The sequence below is a fragment of the Acanthochromis polyacanthus genome, chromosome 17 (genome assembly GCF_021347895.1).
Source record: "Acanthochromis polyacanthus isolate Apoly-LR-REF ecotype Palm Island chromosome 17, KAUST_Apoly_ChrSc, whole genome shotgun sequence".
NCBI lineage: Eukaryota > Metazoa > Chordata > Actinopteri > Pomacentridae > Acanthochromis > Acanthochromis polyacanthus.
The window spans coordinates 2,548,588-2,568,232 of NC_067129.1; the positions used below are offsets into that span (position 1 = coordinate 2,548,588).

Sequence of the window (19,645 nt, forward strand, 5' to 3'; positions counted from 1 at the left end):
TTATTTATAACGTAGATGGTGTAGCCGATATCGTTCTCCAGCAGCCATCGGAAGGACTTGCTTTAATATTTTCCAAACTGGAGGAGATATTCTCCCATCACCTCCTGCTGGTCAGAGGCATCTCCTCCACGCTGGAAGTCCAAACTGAGTGCATTGGTTCTCACTAGGTCCTGATTTTGAGCTGAGGAAATGTCTTGAAGTGATCGAGTGTTCTTAATCCTCAACGCTTCATCAGACGGGTCCTGGCAAAGATGGCCTGATGGGCCCCTCCTGAAGGACACAGGCATCTTTCCAGGAAAAAAGATGACCCCTTTCTTCATTTTCCTATGTACACAGTAAAGCACAAGCATGCAGTAAAGTTACAAACAAGAAAACAAGTAAATTGGGACAAATTCTGAAAATGGCAGAGTATTTTTGCCAAGGCCTGATTATTATATGCAGAGGTATACATTTAGAAAGCATAACATACAGCTAAAACACAGTACAAATATGACATTTATTCTGTAAGAGTATATCAAAATTAACATGTGTGGATTGCAAAGTTTGTTTACACTCTTAGAAACAGGAAAATATTTTTGCTGTCCCAAAATCAGGAGTGAGAGAGTACAAAAAATATTGTGGTTATGTAAAAGTATGGTTATTGTTATGCTTTAATTCTGTGTAAAAACAAAACTTGGCTCTACATAAAGCCACACAGGTAATGGTAAGGCTTTCTTTATAAAAGTTTCCCTACAGTAATGAGAATATTTAAACTTTTCTGTGTTTTAAATAGTTTAATTTAAGTATTTAAATACATTTAATTCAAAATTAAGTATTATATGGTAAAAATAACAATAATAACATTATCTGGCCCAAAAGAATACCACAGGGTAGCAGGTTGTCCTGTTACAGTAAATTTAATCACATTATTTAAAATATTCCATTTGAAGACTGTTCTGTCCTCACTAAATGTAAAGCTATCTAGTTAAGACAGACAGCGAACAGGAGACTTCATGTGGTAGAAATCTCTTTACTGTAAAGCTGTAACACACAAACATACAACAATCAGAATTGAGCATTGTACATCTCAAACACACATTTACGGTAAATGTTACACCACACAACTGATTGGCATCTAAATTTCATTAACTTTGAATTGACTTGTAAATTAATCTGTCCAAATTAGCCTAATTAGCATCTGAAAAGTCCGCTAGCTTAAATGCTAAAGTTTGTACTCTTAAACTCGTTTTAACCTTATTTGTTAAAATTAAAAGGACTAATTGTTAGCTTGCTTACAGATTGATATATATATATATAACACTTTTCAACTCAAACCCAAAACTTACAGCCTTATGTGGGCCAAGACAACACGTGGACAGCTGCACTTCGGCCATGACAGTTCCAGACTGAGCATCTGAACAATCAGCATGACAATCTCAACTCTCGCCACCAGAGGGCACTGCGAACCAGGAGAAAAACCACCTAAAGTCATTCACAACATTAAACTAACCATCACAGACATAATATTGCATATCCACATATAAAAAATAATGCCCTGATAGATACTGCCTCAGTAAAACTGTAAATGTGTTTAGTAAAACACTCAATGTGTTTAATTTACTGTAAATTACACAAAATTGAGAACATTTCTTAAGATTAATCAGATATTGAGGATCAACCTGTGTTGTTTCATATCAAGTATTGTTTCAGCATTGAGTCTCTCAAATATAAATCTAATATTAACGCTTAACTCATTTGGTAATTTGGTTAAAATAGTTAATGGAAAACATTGCTCAGTTAAGCTATTATTTTTTCACATTTTTAAGATGGCAAATGTCATTGAGTACAATATCCCCCTAGTAAAAGTCACATTTCTTTTTTAAAAACTGTTACAAATCTTACAAAATACACACAAAAACCCAACACAATTACAGTAACTTAAAGTCATGTAGATCGCCGAAATCAATTCCAGTCATACTCAGAGTTAAAATCAACATGATTAAGCTAAAGTTTATGTTAAAAGCATGCAGTACAGTATAGTCGATTGCAAATCCAGTCAGTCCATTACGATCACATCTAAGTAAAAAAGACAACAAACATCCTGATTTTCATGAATGAAACCTTCAAGCAAAATGTTTAAAAAGGAAAGAAAACTGAGGATTGTTTTCCGAGAAGTGATCAGACAAAGAAAACAGAATTTCGGCGGGTTTTTCTTAAAGTACTGCTGTGGGATTCTGCTGCAGACTGGTAATCATACAGTAAGAAGCGGGGGCTTTTAAGCGCTACCAAAAGGGTGAAACAGCGCCCCACAAATCTCCATAGTGGCCAAAAATATATTACATCCGTACTGTAAGGAACTACCACAGAGAATGAATGGGAAAAGTTAAGGAAGTTAAGCTCAACTTCTTTTTTTAGGGGCAGGCGGGTGGGGTGGGGGGGGAGAGAAATCAAAGAAGTAAATGGAACAAAACAAATAGATGTTTCCGCCCGGTTTCGAACCGGGGACCTTTCGCGTGTGAGGCGAACGTGATAACCACTACACTACGGAAACCACTGCGGTATTACAACCGTACACATTCAGTTATAATAGTGTCAGACAATTACGTGGCTACTTCTTTGTGAAATACTTTTCATTTTAGGAGCACCGGATATATCTGTCACCTTTTTATCAGTGACGACAGCTTGTATTCCACACAGCAATCATTCGGATAAGACCCATTTTTATAAACTTATCTGAGGAGTGATGAAAATATGGCTTTCCCAAGTGTAGTGGTTATCACGTTCGCCTAACACTTTTTCATGAATGAAACCTTCAAGCAAAATGTTCAAAAAGAAAACTGAGGATTGTTTTCCGAGAAGCGATCAGACAAAGAAAACAGAATTTCGGCGGGTTTTTCTTAAAAGTACTGCTGTGGGATTCTGCTGCAGACTGGCAATCATACAGTAAGAAGCGCAGGCTTTTAAGCGCTACCAAAAGGGTGAAACAGCGCCCCCAAATCTCCATAGTGGCCAAAAATATATTACATCCGTACTGTAAGGAACTACCATAGAGAATGAATGGGAAAAGTTAAGGAAGTTAAGCTCAACTATACGCGGTCTGGGCGCACAGAGGTCTCCGGTTCAAAGCCGGGCGGAAACATGCATGCATTTTAGTCTCTGCAGTACCAACCATTGAAAAAAACAACTTTTCAGAAATTCCACTGATGCAGAAACTGAATAGAAGCAAAGTGTTACTGAATTTAGAAGGACACAACACTGTTGATTTGAAACAGACAAAAACACAACAGTCCTCTGACTGGTACAAAGATCATTTAAGTCTAGAAACATGAATAGACTAAATAATATGACCTCAGTGTCCGTCTTTTTTTTTTTTTTTTTAACTGAGTACCAGTCAGTTTTAGAGTTTTCTGATAATACTTAAATCACTTCATGGACTCCTGTGAAGCTAACAGAGTGGAGCTAAACCTAGTTTAGCTTGAATCTTGATTTTGCCATGTAAACACAGTGTGCCACCATCAAATAATTTCTTAATTTTATATCATTACTAACATTATTTTGAACGAGAACAAACTGTTTTAATATACCAAAGTTGATGAGTATTGTAATTAAAAATAAAGTAAATCTCAACCCGCTCAATGTAAACTAATAATATGTATTGTAAAAGCAGCTGTAGTGTGACTTGATAATCTACCTCTGCCAGTGTCCGTTGAGGTGGATGGAGACTCTTCATCAACCTGGAAATCATCCAGAAGTCTCCTCTTTGGTTGTGCTGAAAGCTCCTCTCTATCTGGGCTGTTTTCTCGCTTTCTTTTTCTCTGATTTTCAGAGCTGGTCTTCCTTTTTGGTCAAAAAGTCCTGCAATTATATATTGACCCTAGTAGCCTTAAAATCAGTTCTCAAAAACATTTTCATCCACTCTCATGTAAAACCAAATATAAAACACTAAATCTAACTGGTTGTGGAATCTGGCCCGCTGCAGGGTGTCCGATAAGAACTTAACCAGATGTCTTTTTAGTCCAAGAAGCTTTATTGAGTCTGAAACGTGGTTCTGCAATACAGAAGGCAATAAAGAATGCTTATCAATACAGTATGAACACTGGTATAGCCGAAATGTTCTATGTACATAGCATCCACATACATTCTGTATGAGAGACAGCAGGTGCGATTTGTGGCACTGGTCTTGCCCCTACTGTTCTGTATGCATATACAATAAAGGTATTTTGCTGCTTTAGCGCTGTAAGAACTAACAGAAAATATTCAAACCAATAACAAACTCAATTATGGCATGAGGACGAGAAATAGCATGATGATAAACATAAATGATAATTCCAACTCAGCTCTTTCTATAACGTGAGCTGTGATATGAGCCTCTAAACATTTACAAGCAGCCTCACGTGACCATGAGCGCTCCACTGTCCCGGCTGTGCGCCTGCACAGCTGCCATCCACCAAACATCAAGCACAAGCAAACAGAAACTATCTGTGCACTGCATGAATACCCCAGACACACTCTCATCAGAAATCAACAGGAAAATAAAGTGAATGACAAATTAACAGTGAATACCGCGTCACTCTTTATCATTACTATAGCGAGCACACAACCAAACTTTCTGCACACAGCGACTACTCTGAAATGCCACAAACATGATAGCACGAGAACAGAGCACATTACAGCAGTAAACAATCAGAACTTATGAACTTACGTTTTCAGAAGACGCACGTAACAACAATAAATCCCAACATCAGGGATAGACAGACAGGATGAGTTCGCAGCAGGTACTGGGGGAAGAGTGTGGGGGTTCCTGGCCTTCTTTACAGCAACTCTGCCAGGACTGTAAATTAGTATTTTACGCTCTGCTTTCCACACAGATATGTAACTCTTAAGAGGATGTAACAGATAAGAAAAGAGTCCCACTGCCTTTTCAATGTTTTAGCATTGCTTTTATGATGTTAGCCATCTCTTTATGTCCTTTGTGTATCTAAAGCTCAACTCCACTTATCAGCTTGCCTGTATTTAGGCTTCAGGCTCAGCTGAAGTACTATATCCTCAGTACTATAATGAATTTATTTGAATAGCGTACAACAGTTGCAGGAAAACATGCTTTTAAAAAGGTAAACGTTTTGCTTAAATCTGTTCAATTAATGTCACACTTTATTGGAAAATGTAACACAAGGTGCCTTACAAAACTAAAGGAAATGAAGGATCTGTCATAAATGCTTCACTGTTGGGTTTTGTTCTAAGTGTAAATAACACCTGTATGGAAAATATATTGGAAGTGTCATTCATAATGATTTGTGAATTAAAGTCATGTAGCGTCAACTCCACATTGTCACATTAAAAGATTTAATTTTAATTTAATTAATTTTGTTAACTTTATATTTTTATTAATTGACTTCTATCTATCTATATCTGTATCAAAGATCGTCTGTACGGACTACAACTTCACCTTCGTGACTTTTTGCACTCCTGTTTTTTGTTCCTAAGAGCCCTGTAACAGTAAATTTCTCCTTTGTGACATCAATAAAGTCTATCTTATCTTATCTTATCTTATCTTATCTTACCTTATCAACGTGAAAACACCAACAGAGTGAGAACTCTTCGTCCCCCGACACCCCCCCCTCCCCCCCCGGTCTGCTCATCTGTTGCGCATGCGCATTAAGACACCGCTGGTCGTGTGTAGGAATTATGGCCGTTGAGATGCAGACGGAGGATTTTCCTTACCTACCGTCGGGGCCGGCGGAAAGTATAGCCCGTTTCTTTACTAATTCAACGTTTATATTAACAGAACACTGCATGCGAGCACCTAATAACAGTGAAGTGAATGAATGTGTACCGAAGTTGCAGTCTGCTGGGTGTTAGCTTCCTCCAAGCTAACATTCATGATGAGCGCTATGAGCATGCTAAGCTAACCGTAGCAGCTTCGATTCCAAGGTCGACGAGAGCATGTCTGCATCCGATGTTGCTCCCGAATGACTGAATCATTCGCTCTGTTCGTGGAGCTGTAGAGACCGAGGAAGGCTTGTTTAGTCTGGCCTCAGCTGTCATGTGTGTTTTAGGACATATGCTAGTTGCTATTGAATGCAATCGCAGCCTCACGTATTTATCTGGTGCAAGACTCATGCTGCATTTGAACTTCTCAATGGGCATCATCGCGGCTAAACTTTGTTTTAGTTTCCTGAAAGTAAATTTTAAATGCAAATGTGTCTGACATCTGATGTGCTGTGTGGCTGTTGTCCTTCTCGGCCTGTGTGAGTGTGGTGCAGATCATCTTCTTGCAGACTTAAGTCCATCTCTGGGTCTAATTCTGGACAGCTGATGTGGTGCTGACAGTGATATCACGACAAATTAGGCCACGACAAGAAACGTAGTCTCAGCAGTTAATAAACTGCCTGTAACTGGATATATGACGGAGTAGATGTCTGGAATTGTTGTTGCACTCAGTATTGTGGTGCTTTTCCTCCCTAACCATAAGGCTAGACTGCATCCAAGTGAGGCCTTTTCAGAGTTTATTAAGCTGTTGTTGGATAGTTAATTTTAATGAATAATAGCGCTGAAAGAGTCGGGAAACGTATCTTCTTGTCATTTTAAAAGTTTCAGTTCATAACTCACTGGAATAGATTTAAAACGTGTCGGATTTTGAAAGGATGCTTCAGTACTTCCAGCACATTTATTACATTTGTTAATGACTCTGTGGAGGTCAATAAATAAAGCAATAACAAAAACAAAAAGATTTCCACAAGAAAACAATGGCACCTTTGTGTATAATTCATGGCTCAGGAGCTGAATTAAAGTGTTGCACAATCTACAATCAAGTTAAATAAAAGAAACCCTGAGTCAGACACGCTGCATAATGCATATCTTAAATTGTTTTATTTCATATTGCAATTTCAATAAACTACAGACATAACAGCCTGCTTGGCTGTTATACAGTATGTGCATTACTTTATGATTTACTTAGCTTTATCAGGAAATGTCGAACCCAGTGTTATCCCCACATTGCTGTAATTTGTAATTCTGTAATGTGTAAGCAGTAACAGTTTGAAATGGCAACGCTACATGTAAACAAATCTATGTTTCAGGTATTTATTGTTCGGAAAGGTGTCATTTCCCCTTCTGCTGCTCTTTATAGTGGAGGACTTTGCCTGAAATAAGGAACCCCTAGACTCACATCAGCAGAAATTATTACAGTTTTATTAAATGTCATGTTAAATGAAGGCATTTATGAACAATTTGTCGCTTTCCAAAGTAACTGAAGGTGAAGTTAAATTCGGGAAAATGAAAAGAAATGGCTAAATAATGTAGTTAGTGTTTTGGGAGCTCAAATGTAGTTGTAAAAGTGTGTCTTTAAGTGGAAATGCGTGGTGAGGAGTCCGTGTATTCTATCACAATGTGCCAAATACCGCAGGAGCGTTGCAGCTGTCTGATAAAGTCCTGTAATGTGAGAAGCTTTTGTGTAGCGGACACCTAAATCTGAATGACAAAAGGGCATCGCTCTAGGTGGATTTGGGAGCAGACAATGTGACATGTTCCATCTTTTAAAAGGCGCAAATGAAATCCTACAAACTCTGGCATGACGTGTCAGCCTCCAAACAAACTGAACCCCCTGCCTCTGTGTGATACGCCACCTGTCTTTTCTTTTTTTTTTCCCCCCGTCACGCCTTTGAGTCGATGCATCAAGGTGAATTAACGTTCCAGATTGTACGAGCCAAGAGATGACTCAGTCTCTGCGTTCGGTCTGAAACATACTTCTGCGTCCTGGAGTATGTTGTTCACAGATGTCTGCATAGGCGTCACTGCGACTAGAAGGGCCATGCAGTTATTTACTGGTGACGAAAGAGAAGAAGCTGTTCTGAAAGGGGCTTGTTTTGCAGAACTCTTGAGATAAAGCTAATACTGAGGGCCGTCGATGCCGCTGAGCTGTTGCATCCTTGATGTGTGAAAAGAGTATCTTGAGCGCTGTTTGAACTGTTGTCATGGATAATCCCCCCCCCACGCACACACTGTGTTATAATTACATTTTCCCAGAAGATGTAACCTGATTTGAAATCTCCTGTTTCTCTCTTCCCTCCTGCAGTAAATAAGATGATAAAGGAGCATGGCGACCTGTTTTCTGACTCCCAGTGTAAAGTCTGCAGTGCTGTCCTAATTTCTGAGTCTCAGAAGTTGACTCATTATCAGGTCAGTGAGCCTGCTGCTGTTCTGCTGTTCTGGGACTTCGGTTATATTAGATGGTGCTTTGATGCTGAGGTGGAAGACCGTTTAATTATCAGCTAAAAGGTTTGATTATTTAACACTCTGTACGCCACATTTAAGCTGGTGTTACTCATGAAAGAGCAGATACCAAAACAGTAAGCTGGAGGAGGTCAAGTTATGATCAAATTAATGCTTCATTATTAGAAACAACTCAGTTTTGCCTCTAATAAATAAATGCATCACAGAGGAACAGATGTTTGAACAGATGTTTAACCAGCTTAAACTCAGCAGATAAAGGAGACTTCAGGTCATGTTTCTGACCAGGTGTTGCCTTTTCTGCACATTTTTCCATTTCAGCATCTGGATTCATGATGAAGAACAGATGCAGTTGTTTTCCTTCTCTTCCAATTTATTTTCAGTGCAAACAGAAATCTTTACACATACAACCTGGAAATCTTTAGTTTCTACTAAACTCCACTCAAACTGAATTTCAGGCAGTTAGTTTGAATAAAAGGACTGAATATTGTCAGAGATAGATGAAGTTTTGCCTTTTCTTTCCAGGCTGTAAACCTGTAGCAACAAAATCTAATGCTAATTATAATACATTTTATTTGTAACACACTTTTCATTTAGGCAAACTCTCAAAGTGCTACATTAAAGATATAAAAGGATAAAAACAAAACAAGCAGGTAAAATAAAAATTTTAGGCACACGTTTAATTAAAAGCTTTATTAAAAAGAAGCGTCTTTAGGCCTTTTTTTTTTTCGTCTGTGAAGCTCTCAGGTGGTCAGGGAGTTCCAGATGATGAAACTATAGCTTAGATAAGCTCAATGCAATACTTCAAAGTGTTTATTTTGTCAAAAAACATGAAGCCATTTATTCATAGTGAAATACAACAAAGAAAAGGAGCAGACCTTTGAATCTGAGAGTTTAAAATCATGCTGGATTTGAGTCTTTCAGCACCATTAGCTAACACAGTGTAGCATTAGAACACAGGAGTGATGGTTGCTGGAAATGTTCCTCTGTACCCCTATGGAGGCATTCCATTAAAAATCAGCTAGAATAGTCATTTAACACATTAGCAATGTCTGCACTGGATTTATCACTCATTTAATGTTATCTTCATTGAAAAAAAAATGCTTTTCTTTCAAAAATAAGGACATTTCTAAGTGACCCCAGACTTTTGAATGACAGTGTAAATGTAATTAGAAGTAATGAGTTAAAATAGATCAAGGTCTGGGTTGGGAATAGTGTATTTAATGTTCAGTCAGAGTATCAAGTGTAAGAAAACACTAATATTTTGAGTATTACGTTGCATGGAAAAGGAAGTAGATTTCATCATCTGATATTGTTCTATCTTCAGACTGGGAGCTTGAAAACAGTGTGGCCTCATCATGACCCGCTCTGCACTAGATTTAACTACTGCTGCGTGTTGGAAACGTGTTTAATGTTTGTGCTTCTGTTCAGAGCAAGAAACATGCCAACAAAGTGCGGCGTTATCTTTCGATGCATAACGAGGAGACGGCGGTTAAAAAGATGAAGACGGTATCATCCGACACTGTGAGTGAAAACTGCTGAACTGTAACTGTTAAAATATTGTTTAATGTTTGCGATCGACAAATGCAGTTGTGCAGGCGGTTTGTGTGTCATCAGAGTCACGCTGAATGTTTCTGTCATAACCGCCTGTTTATCCAGAACCCGCTGGCCAGCCTGTCTGTGACGTTCATTCAGTTTAATTCAGACACAGACCGGGTAGTTCATCAAGAAACAAAAGCATCTTACTGTGGCCACGAGTCACTTCTCTGTCATTTCAACTAAGAACACGCTGAGAGCTGTTCCTTCACGCAGCGTCCAGACAGATTTACATCACATGAAATCGCTTACAACGATATTAAATAGGCAGCCGACTCTCAGGAGTGTTCAAATGCTCTTAATGTGCTAAAATCATAAATGATTCCTCACATATATAAATGATGTAAGTTTGTGTGCGTGTATTTGTCAGCAGGACTGTAACAACGGGGACACGGACCGGCTGAAGGCGTGTCATGTATGTAACATGACCTTCTCCGCTCCAGTCGTGGCCGAGTCTCACTATCAGGGCAAAGTTCACGCCAAGAACCTGAGGCTGAAAACAGTCGGACCTCAGACCCCAGGTAGCTTCTTCTTTTAACCCTCCTGTTGTCCTCATTTACGGACACGGAAAAATATCGTTCCCTTGTCTGAAAAAAATTCAGCAAGAAAAAGCTCCCAAATTTATACAAAATCTTCAGGAAGAAAATTCCTCAAAGGTTTTATTTAAAAAAAAATTGGCAAGAAATTAAGTTAAAAAAAAAAATGTAAATCCTTTCAAAAATGATTAAAAATCTGCCCCCAAAATATTTAAAGTGATCACATGTATCAGTGAAAGTTGTAATACTTTCTTTAAGAACATTCAGGGGGGAAAAAAATCTACCAAAATCCAGTGAATTTCGCTTTATTTTGGTTGTTTTTTTTAACATTTCTTTTTTTCCCCCTCACCAAAAAATGTTCAAAAATTTCCCAAAAATGTTGAAAATGTGGAAGTTTTCACTGTGAAATTATATATATTTTCCCCACATTTTCAAACTTTAAAACGCCTCAATGTGACCCGCAGGACGACACCGGGGCTAAACTCCTAATTGCTTCCGTGCATCAGTGAGGTTTCTGTCGGTGCGATGGCAGATATGGCACGGCGGCGTTTCTGAAACCGTTTTTATTTCTGCGCCCTCTTCAGCAGTAGCACCCCCACCAACACCGACAGCTCAGCCGAAGAAGAAACCTGCAGATGACTCGAGTGCCGCTCCAGCGACGGGCGGCAACAACAACAACAACAACAACAACCCGGACCGTTTCTGCTCCATCTGCCAGGCCTCCTTCAACAACCCGCTCATGGCTCAGCAGCACTACGTGGGCAAGAAGCACAGAAAAAAGATGACCAAGCTGAAGCTGATGGAGACGTACGGCCTGTCCACAGCACCAGGTCAGAACAGCCAGGAGTTATATCCATCATGCAGCAAGAACCCAGACACATTCAGTTGTTCAGGCTTAAAGACAACTAATTCTTTGGTTTTCTGTGCTGGCAGCGTCCACACTAAACGGCTACCCGTGCACCGTGTGCAACATCGAACTAAACTCTGTGGAGCAGTACCAGTCTCACATCAGTGGTGCCAAGCATAAGAACCAGTAAGTACAGAGAAATGAATGTGTTAAGTCCTTTTCACACAGGTTTAATGTCACCTGTGGCTCTCTGTTAGCCTAGCCGTGCTAGACCCAGCTCTTAAGACACAAGGGTCTAGGGAAGCTCGACAGGGAGGGAGGCGGCCTAAAAGGTTGTCTTTCAAATCACCCTGCAGCAATTGGGTAAGTATACAACCAATCAGCGCAATGAATAGGCTGACGTAGTTCCTAGAGCGCCGGATTGTGGCTAAGTCCCATTAGCTTCCCAACCAGCGAAGCCAACTGGTATATTAAGGATTTGCCATATCCCGTCGGCATAAGTCCAAATACGTCTTTCTTCTCAATGAAACACTTCAGTGCCGTCCTTTGTTTATCTTTCAAGTTGAATTTTTGCTTCAAATCTTTAAGGGCTGTGGCCAAAGCCGAGTCAAAAGATAACTCTTTATTGTGCGCCGGTTGTTTCTGTCAGAATCGTCGCGCCTCTGTCGTCACTTAGTTACTTAGTCACTTAGTCGTCACATGGCCAGTTTTAGGAGCATCCAACCTCGAGCCTTATGGAGGGTAACCAGACCCACCCTGGCAGAGAATTAAATTCGTTGCCGTGGGTTGTCCAGCGCGGCTAGGCTAGCTCTCTGGTAGTCTGTAAATTACCCCCACGTCTGTGTTTCTTGCAGTTTTACTCGGTTTTACTGACATTACAGCCCGGATATGATGTCAAATCTGTGCACGTCGCAACATTCGCAAAGAAAATGATTGATTGGAAGCGTCTGGTCACACACTGTGGAGTTAGTGGAACTAAGTGACGACAGGTGTTTGACCGATTCTGTGACCTGAGTGGTTTCTGCAGTGAGTAGTTAGATAGTGTAGTGCATTTTGACAGCCGTAAACCGAAACCTATGAGGAAAAAACTGCAGTGTTAGGCTTGGTGTGTGACACCTGCTCTGTCCAACATGAGGAACCAACAGTGTCGCCATGACAACATAATTTGTGCCTTCCAAAACCCTCATGTTAAAAGTCTATGTTGTAACAACGCCATTGTTAGGGTCTCATTAGGTTTATGGAAAACTTGTGGTTCGAGTTAAAATGGCCACTTTCAACGTGGTTTGTAGTCGTCATGGCAACAGTGAATATGTCAAAGCAGTAACGTGACTTGAGAACAGCGGGCAGCGTTGTCGGGATAACGAGATAAGATAGGCCTAAGAAAGTGTTTCATACTCCATGCTGCTACATGTCATCCATCTCAGTATCCTCCCACATTTCCCTCTTCTTGTTGATCTGATTTTTCTGTGATGCTCCATAGGCCTGTTTTTACTTTACAGTTTTAAGAAGTGATTTAAAAGAAGTCTGATCTCCTCAGGCAGGTCGTTCTAAAGTCGAGGTCCCGATGGAGAACGCTCAGTCGACTTTGGATTTAATCCTCCTGTTGTCTTCACTTATGGGCACCCAGAAATATATTGTTTTTTTTGTCTGAAAAATATCCAAAAGTTCTGCAAAAAAAATTCCCCTCAAACTTCTGAAAATTTGCAAAACGTTCGGGAAGCAAATTCAAATAATTCCTTAAAAGTTTTATTTTAAAAAAATCCCCCAAATTTGGCAAGAAAATTCTTGTAAATATTTTCAAAAAATGAGTAAAAATCTTCCAAAAAAAGTCCTAAAAATATCTGAAGTCATTACATATATATCAAGAAAGCTTCTAATATTTTCTTTAAGAACATTCACATTCATATGAGCCCTTCTCTATCTACCTTTACATTTAATATGTATACCATTATTGCAGTACATTCACTCTGTTTCCCCCTGTGCTATTTCTCCGAGTGTCCCTGGTCCCAGAGCTGGATGCTTCAGATCTGTGGTCGATGTTCCACCAGCTGGTCCAGTCTCCATCATGTCCACTGTGGGATGCTGCTGCTGACCTTCCTCCAGCCCTCTGCTTCCAACTCCCCTTTTCCACCAGTCAACTCTGCATTGCCTTCACTATACTTGTTAACTTGTTGCTAACTTACATACTGTTTGAATTTTACTGCTAGCTATATATGGAGTATGTTTAATGTCAGAGCCGTACATCATCAGAGTAAACTATGAGTCAGTTTTCAGTGTTAGCTTATACTTTGTGTCACATATCCTGTCATACATGTATCCAAATGTGTGTTGTGTTTTTCCCACCCCTCCCTCTCCTCCCATCCCTCCCCCTTGCCCTCCTCTGTCCCTCTCAACCCGCCCGGCCAGCAGGCAGATGGGTCCCCCCTATATAGAGCCGGGTTCTGCTCGAGGTTTCTTCCCTGTTAAAAGGGTGTTTTCCTTGCCACTGTCGCCTTTGGGCTTGCTCTGGGGGTCAGGCATATGGGTTCTGTAAAGCGTCTTGAGACGATTTGACTGTAATTGACGCTATATAAATAAAATTGAATTGAATTCACAAAACAAATTTAAAAAATCCACCAAAATCCAGCAGATTTTGGTTGATTTTTTTTGTGAACGTTCTTAGGAAACATTTTTGTGAAATGTTTTTTTTCCCGCACCAAAAAATGCTCAAAAAATTTCCCCAAAATGTTTAAAATGTGGACATCAGAAGTTTCACTGAGAAAATAATTTTTTTCTACATTTCTAAACTTTAAAACGGATTAATTTGACCCGCAGGACGACACGAGGGTTAAGCCTCGACTTCGGAACGACCAGAAGGATCCACCTGAGGACCCGAAGCTCATACGGGGTCAACAGATCATAAATGGAACACATTCAGAGGAATGTCTCCAAATATTCTTACAGCGTCCCTTTTGTTTCCTGTTTAGAGTGAAGAAGTCCAGCCTGAACACTGCAGAGAACCAGCAGCCCGCAGACCAGTCGTACACCAGCGAGAACCAGTACGCAGCCGGAGACGAGCAGTACGCTCCCGAGGACACGGAGTACTCAGAGGAGTACCAGTACACTTGAGGCTGGACTGGGACTGACTGTGGAGGTTTTTAGTCAGGACTTGGAACGACACAACAACCAGCCCCCCTTTCAATCCATTCACCACCCGTCGACCTCCATGAAGCTCCAGCTCCCGTCAGAGTAGGTTTTCCCTGGAACAGAACCATGTAACCCACAGCTTTGGACCTCGGAACATCCCCACATTTAACATTTCCAGCTGAACCCGTTAACGGATGTGTGTGTTTTTAGTTCGTTTTACTCCGTAATGAAAAGAGAACCAGCTTTTGATGAGTGGATAGGGGAGTGGTGAGGAGCTTATACCTCTCAGTGTGTGATGAAGGACTGAACCCACAGACTGAAGAAGATTTATGTCCGTTACAGATCCACTCACTGACCCATAGACATTCTCCATGCACATTAGGGCTGGATAACGTGTGAAAGTCGTCGATACTGGCGCTGATTTAGCACAGTTTTTCCCCAGAACTTCAACTGTGAAATCATTTATTCGTCCGACAAAGAAGTCAGACTTGTCAAATGCTGCATGTCGTTCAACCCTCTGAAGCTGTTTGGGCATTTTTTGACATTCAGACGGTTAAAGGCGAGAAAGTAACAAAATACAGCCTAAAATTGGGGAAAATTTAGATTTAAATACGTCAATATACAGCCATGGCCATAAGTTTGGACACAAGTACCATGACGCTTGTGAATCTTAGAAAATACCACAAAATTGTCACTTACAATACAGTACACAACTCCTGAGAACTACATTAAGTTTCATATTTAAAAAAAACAAAAGAGTTTGGTGTCATTTTGTTATTCTTACCAAATTCGGTTGTGGAAGTACTGCATTTTTTTGTTATTTTCTTCTAATATTATGTTTTTGGAACAAAGTTGTTCCAATTGTTGGATTTTATTGCTAATATTATATCCCTTGTTGATTTGTTGACTAATTAAACTGGTGCTGTCAAAAAATATTAGTTATGTTCTGTAATAGACATCAAAACAAACATAGGAAGTCATGCTGTGTCCAAACTTATGGCCATGGCTGTAAGATCAGAGAGCAAATAAAGCGACCAATCCGGCGTCTTCGATGCAAAAAAAAAAAGTATTGTGGTTTGAAATCCAGCCTTAATGTGCAGATTCAGTCGGTCAGGGTGTTTGATCGTTCTGCCTCCTAACATCTAACCAGTATTAACATCCAGCACCAGAGCCACATGTAAGCAGAAAACCGCTTCTAGTTCTCGTCTCGCCACATTTCCAGTTGGTTTGCATCTCGAGTGAATGTATTTATTGCAACGTCTTTTCTTTCTCCCGCAAGTTTGTCTCTTTCTGCCGTTTAAAACCGAAGCTTTCCGTCTAGAAAACAGATCATTAGATGTGATATTATCAGTTGAGAACCTGGTTTAACTGTTTTTCAGTTTGTTTTTATCTACAAATGTTTGTTTTTTGTTAGTTTTTTTTTTAAATGGAAACGTTTGCCGTGTGGATTTTCTCGTTAAAGTTCTGGAGAAAGCCGTTTGTGTTCAGGTGGCCCAGCGTTTTATTATCCTATTCTTGTTGTTTTCTTACTGTAAAAAGCCGACATAATGTAAACGCAGGCTGCATTTCAAACCAACACGCAAGATGAGCCTGAAGTAGATCCTTTAATACTTCTAAAAGCACCAGAATAGGTAAAAAAACAAGCCTTGATGCTTGTTTGATGTCATTATTTTTTAACAAATCAGTGTTTCTTTACGTCTGGATTCTGTGAAGATAGAAAAATGTGAATTGTCTCTCCTCACATTTCAGACACGGTGGCTCTGTAACAGCTGGAGGTGACTGAACACGTTAATGAAGCTTTTTTTGGTACTCTTCCGTTACATTTTTAATTTAAAGACCGAAAGATTTTTAATGACTGCCCTCGTGGGGCTTTTTGAACTCCGTAGAGACTGATAGACGCTTTCTGAGCTCTGTAACTTACTGTCCATAGCAGAGATCACAGTATTTACCGCAGAGAAAAAGTGATGTCAAATTAGAAAGTGATGTCAATATAAGAATAAGACTAACATTTTTGGTCCTTTTGTCCTCATATACGACAATTGGTTACATATTTTAGTATTGAATGTCTTCAACTTTCTGGCTAAAGGAAAAAAAAAAGATTTTTTTTGGATGTAATTTATACAAAGAGGGCTCATGCATACTGTATGTGTAAAAGAAAACAAACAAAAAAAAACGACAAATGGCCTTTTTGTTTCCACCCTCATCGTTTGTGTGTTCGTTGTTTTGTGATTAAGATTTACTTTGGATATAAAGTTATGTACTGTTGAGGGAAAAAAATGCTGCAAAGTTGTGCATAAAGTAGAGAAATGTTTTAAGATTGAGTTTGTTTTTCCTTTAACAGAAGGCGGTGGGCGAGTCTTTGGAATCTAAAGATGTTTTCTGGTGTTAAAAAGGAACAGTCTCACATCTACAGTTGCAAGTCATTTCAGCTTTGGTTTCTCTGGATTTATTTTTTAATTTCTTTAGAAAAGTCTTTAAAATCAGTTCAGTGGGGAGTGTGTTCCATTCTGTTATTGTTTTGTAGGAGAATTTCCATCGTCCAAAGGCAGTTTTGCGTAGAGGGATGCAACACTGCCACCTAGATGAAGACCTTGTTGTCCTGGTCGTATTTCCAGAGATGCAATGAGTAAAAAAAATTGAGAGTTGAGGGCGCAGAACCATGAACTACTTTGGAAATCAATCGTACATTAGCATACATGCTTCAAAAAACAACCCGTGTTTATCCAACGTATGACTGTGTGATGTCTTCTTATCCAGGGTTTTAATGGCTTGTTTATTTAGGGATTTGAGGTTTCAGAGTTGTTCTGTTGGCTCGTAAAAAGCCCGAGTTACAGGATATGAAATGTGTTATAATTGAAGCATAAAGAAAAGGTTTTTGCACCTGAGTGTGAAGTCTAATAACACTGAGATATTTATAACATGTGACATTAGTTACCATTATGATAGGACAGTTTATTTAAGAAAAAAATAGTGGCAAACTGTTTACAAAAACAAAATCATTAGACGTTGGCAGAACCAGTGGTGGAGTGGAGGGGGTGAGTGAGTGAGAACAGGAAAGAAATTACAAAGCAAATCAAAGAAGATGAACATTTAGAAATGGGGACAGATTAAAGGGAAAGCCAAAAAAAGTGTCTCAGTTACCTTAAAGTTACTCTACTGGAAGGATCAAAACTGGATGGACAGATAGAAATTCAAAGATAGATATCCTCTCATTCGGTGTTTTGATGATGATGAAAACCATGTTGAACACGTCAGTCCAGAATCTGCCTTTACCAGCCTGTTGGGTTTAGATCTGGTGACTGATTCACATCAATTTTAGGTTTCATCACAGGATAAAGCTAATCATAACTTCCTACTGATTTGCAATGACATTTCTCACTAAAAAGATATAAATAGATCCAAACCGTGCCAGGAAAATGCTTCCTACATCAAAACAGACACCAGATTCTCTCACTGAAGGGTCAGTGGTTTAGCCTAGCCACGCTGGACAACCCACGGCAACGAATTTAATTCTCTGCCAGGGTGGGTCTAGTTACCCTCCATAAGCCTCGAGGTTGGATGCTCCTAAAACTAGCCGGACCAATCACCATGAAGTGTAGAGTCAGAAGGCGGGCGTAACGAAGTGACGACAGAGGCGTGACGATTCTGATAGAAACAACCACAGAAACAAGGATAGACAAGAAGATGGCTGCACACAATAAACAGTTATCTTTCGACTCGGCTTTGGCCACAGCCCTTAAAGATTCGAAGCTAAAATTCAACTTGAAAGATAAACAAAGGATAAGATAAGAAAGATAAATAAGGCTTCACCGAACTCCCGCATCCTCTGATTTCCGGAGCTCTAGGAACTCCGTCAGCCTATTCGTTGCGCTGATTGGTTGTATACCTACCCAGTTGCTGCAGAGTGATTTGAAAGACAACCTTTTAGCCCGCCTCCCTCCCTGTCTAGAGTTCCTAGATCCTTGCGTCTTCAGAGCTGGGTCTAGCATGGCTAGGCTATCAGCAGGCCCCAACAGGCCAACTAGCTCCAGGGCCATTAGGCCCAGGCCCTGCCAAAGCCCCAGATGCAGACGGCTCCCCACTGAGGAAACATAGCTACTAAAAGATGGAGAATAGTAAAATAGTAAGTAAATAGTAAAATAAATACTAAAATAGTGAAATAATAATGTAGTATACAAAATAATAAAATAAATAAATAAAAGCAAGACCAGGGAATAAACAGTATAAATCAAGGCATTAAGATAAAATAAAAGCAATTACGTAAAAGCCAGTTTAAAAAGGTGAGTCTTGAGCCTGTGTTTAAAAGTCTCTACGTTCTCTACAGCCCTCAGGTCCTCTGGCAGGCTGTTCCACAGGCGAAAAGCAAAGCAGAGTCTCTCTCAGTCTGTAAGAAAATACTAAAAACTCAGCTCTTCACTGAACACCTTTGCACTTGACAGTGTGAAAATTACAAAATATATTAAAATCCTACTTCGTCTACTGCCTGTAGGCACCACGGTCCTGTTGTCACTCTTGAACTTGTTTTATGGCTCTTTTGCTCGTTGTTTTCTCCTGAATAGATCCTTGCCCGTGTCGAATCTACTCTCAGATGTACGTCGCTTTGGATAAAACATCTGCTAAATCAAACTGTAGAAATAAAGATAAAAAAGACAAAATGTACAGAATGGACAGCTGATTAAAAGCTGGTTAAAAGGATGACATCATCTTATCAGGGGATTAAGAGAGAAGCTGAAGGGAAAATAAAAGAAATAGATGAAGATCAGGAGGTTAGACAGAGGGACTACAAGCGGTGGACATTTTAAAAAGGGATTAAAAGGCAGAGAGTTTACTTGAAGGCGAGGCTATAAAAGTGGATTGTAAAGAAGTAACTGATTGGGTGAGCCTTTTCTCCTCAGGCAGGTCGTTCCAAAGCCGAGGGGTCCTGGTGGAGAAGATCCTTGGATTTAGGCCTCAACTTTGGAACGACCAGGAAGAACCCACCTGAAGATCTGAGGCTGCTGTAGAGACGTACGGCGTTAACATGTCTAAAATACGGCCAGAGGAAAGGCCCTGGCAAGCTTTAAAAGTGATCAGTAAAGTCTTAAAATCAATTCTAAAACGGACAGGGAACTGATGAAGAGAAGCTAGAACAGAGGAGATGTGATGTCGTCTGTTAAAGGCATTATGGAGGATGTTTTTGTTGTTTGTCTGATTCACATAAAATGAATATACTGACCTTTAGTGGACTTGTATGTATGGTCTCTAAAAGAATAAAAAAATAAAAAAATAAATAACTGTGGACATGGCAGGACCTGAAAAACATCAGCCAATCAACGCGCTCGGACCGAGGGGT

At 39.8% G+C, this 19,645-nt stretch overlaps 1 protein-coding gene and 1 non-coding gene across 6 annotated transcripts; one reads left to right on the forward strand and one right to left on the reverse strand.

Moving 5' to 3' along the window:
* Positions 1 to 2,457: 2,457 nt before the first annotated feature.
* Positions 2,458 to 2,530, reverse strand: trnav-cac (transfer RNA valine (anticodon CAC)). Its single transcript has one exon. It is a non-coding gene; the product is annotated as a tRNA-Val (tRNA).
* A 3,089-nt stretch (positions 2,531 to 5,619) lies between these two features.
* Positions 5,620 to 16,628, forward strand: znf346 (zinc finger protein 346). Of its 5 annotated transcripts, none has more exons than XM_022214996.2 (7): positions 5,620 to 5,722; positions 8,054 to 8,157; positions 9,640 to 9,732; positions 10,175 to 10,325; positions 10,925 to 11,170; positions 11,274 to 11,373; positions 14,154 to 16,628. In XM_022214996.2, the coding sequence occupies exons 1-7, from the start codon at positions 5,665 to 5,667 to the stop codon at positions 14,293 to 14,295; spliced, it is 894 nt and encodes a 297-aa protein (XP_022070688.1). In that variant the 5' UTR covers positions 5,620 to 5,664; the 3' UTR covers positions 14,296 to 16,628. The 5 variants fall into 5 exon arrangements, with proteins under 5 accessions (XP_022070688.1, XP_022070691.1, XP_022070689.1 ...); XM_022214999.2 differs by having other exon boundaries at positions 10,928 to 11,170; XM_022214997.2 differs by having other exon boundaries at positions 10,178 to 10,325.
* Positions 16,629 to 19,645: the final 3,017 nt, after the last annotated feature.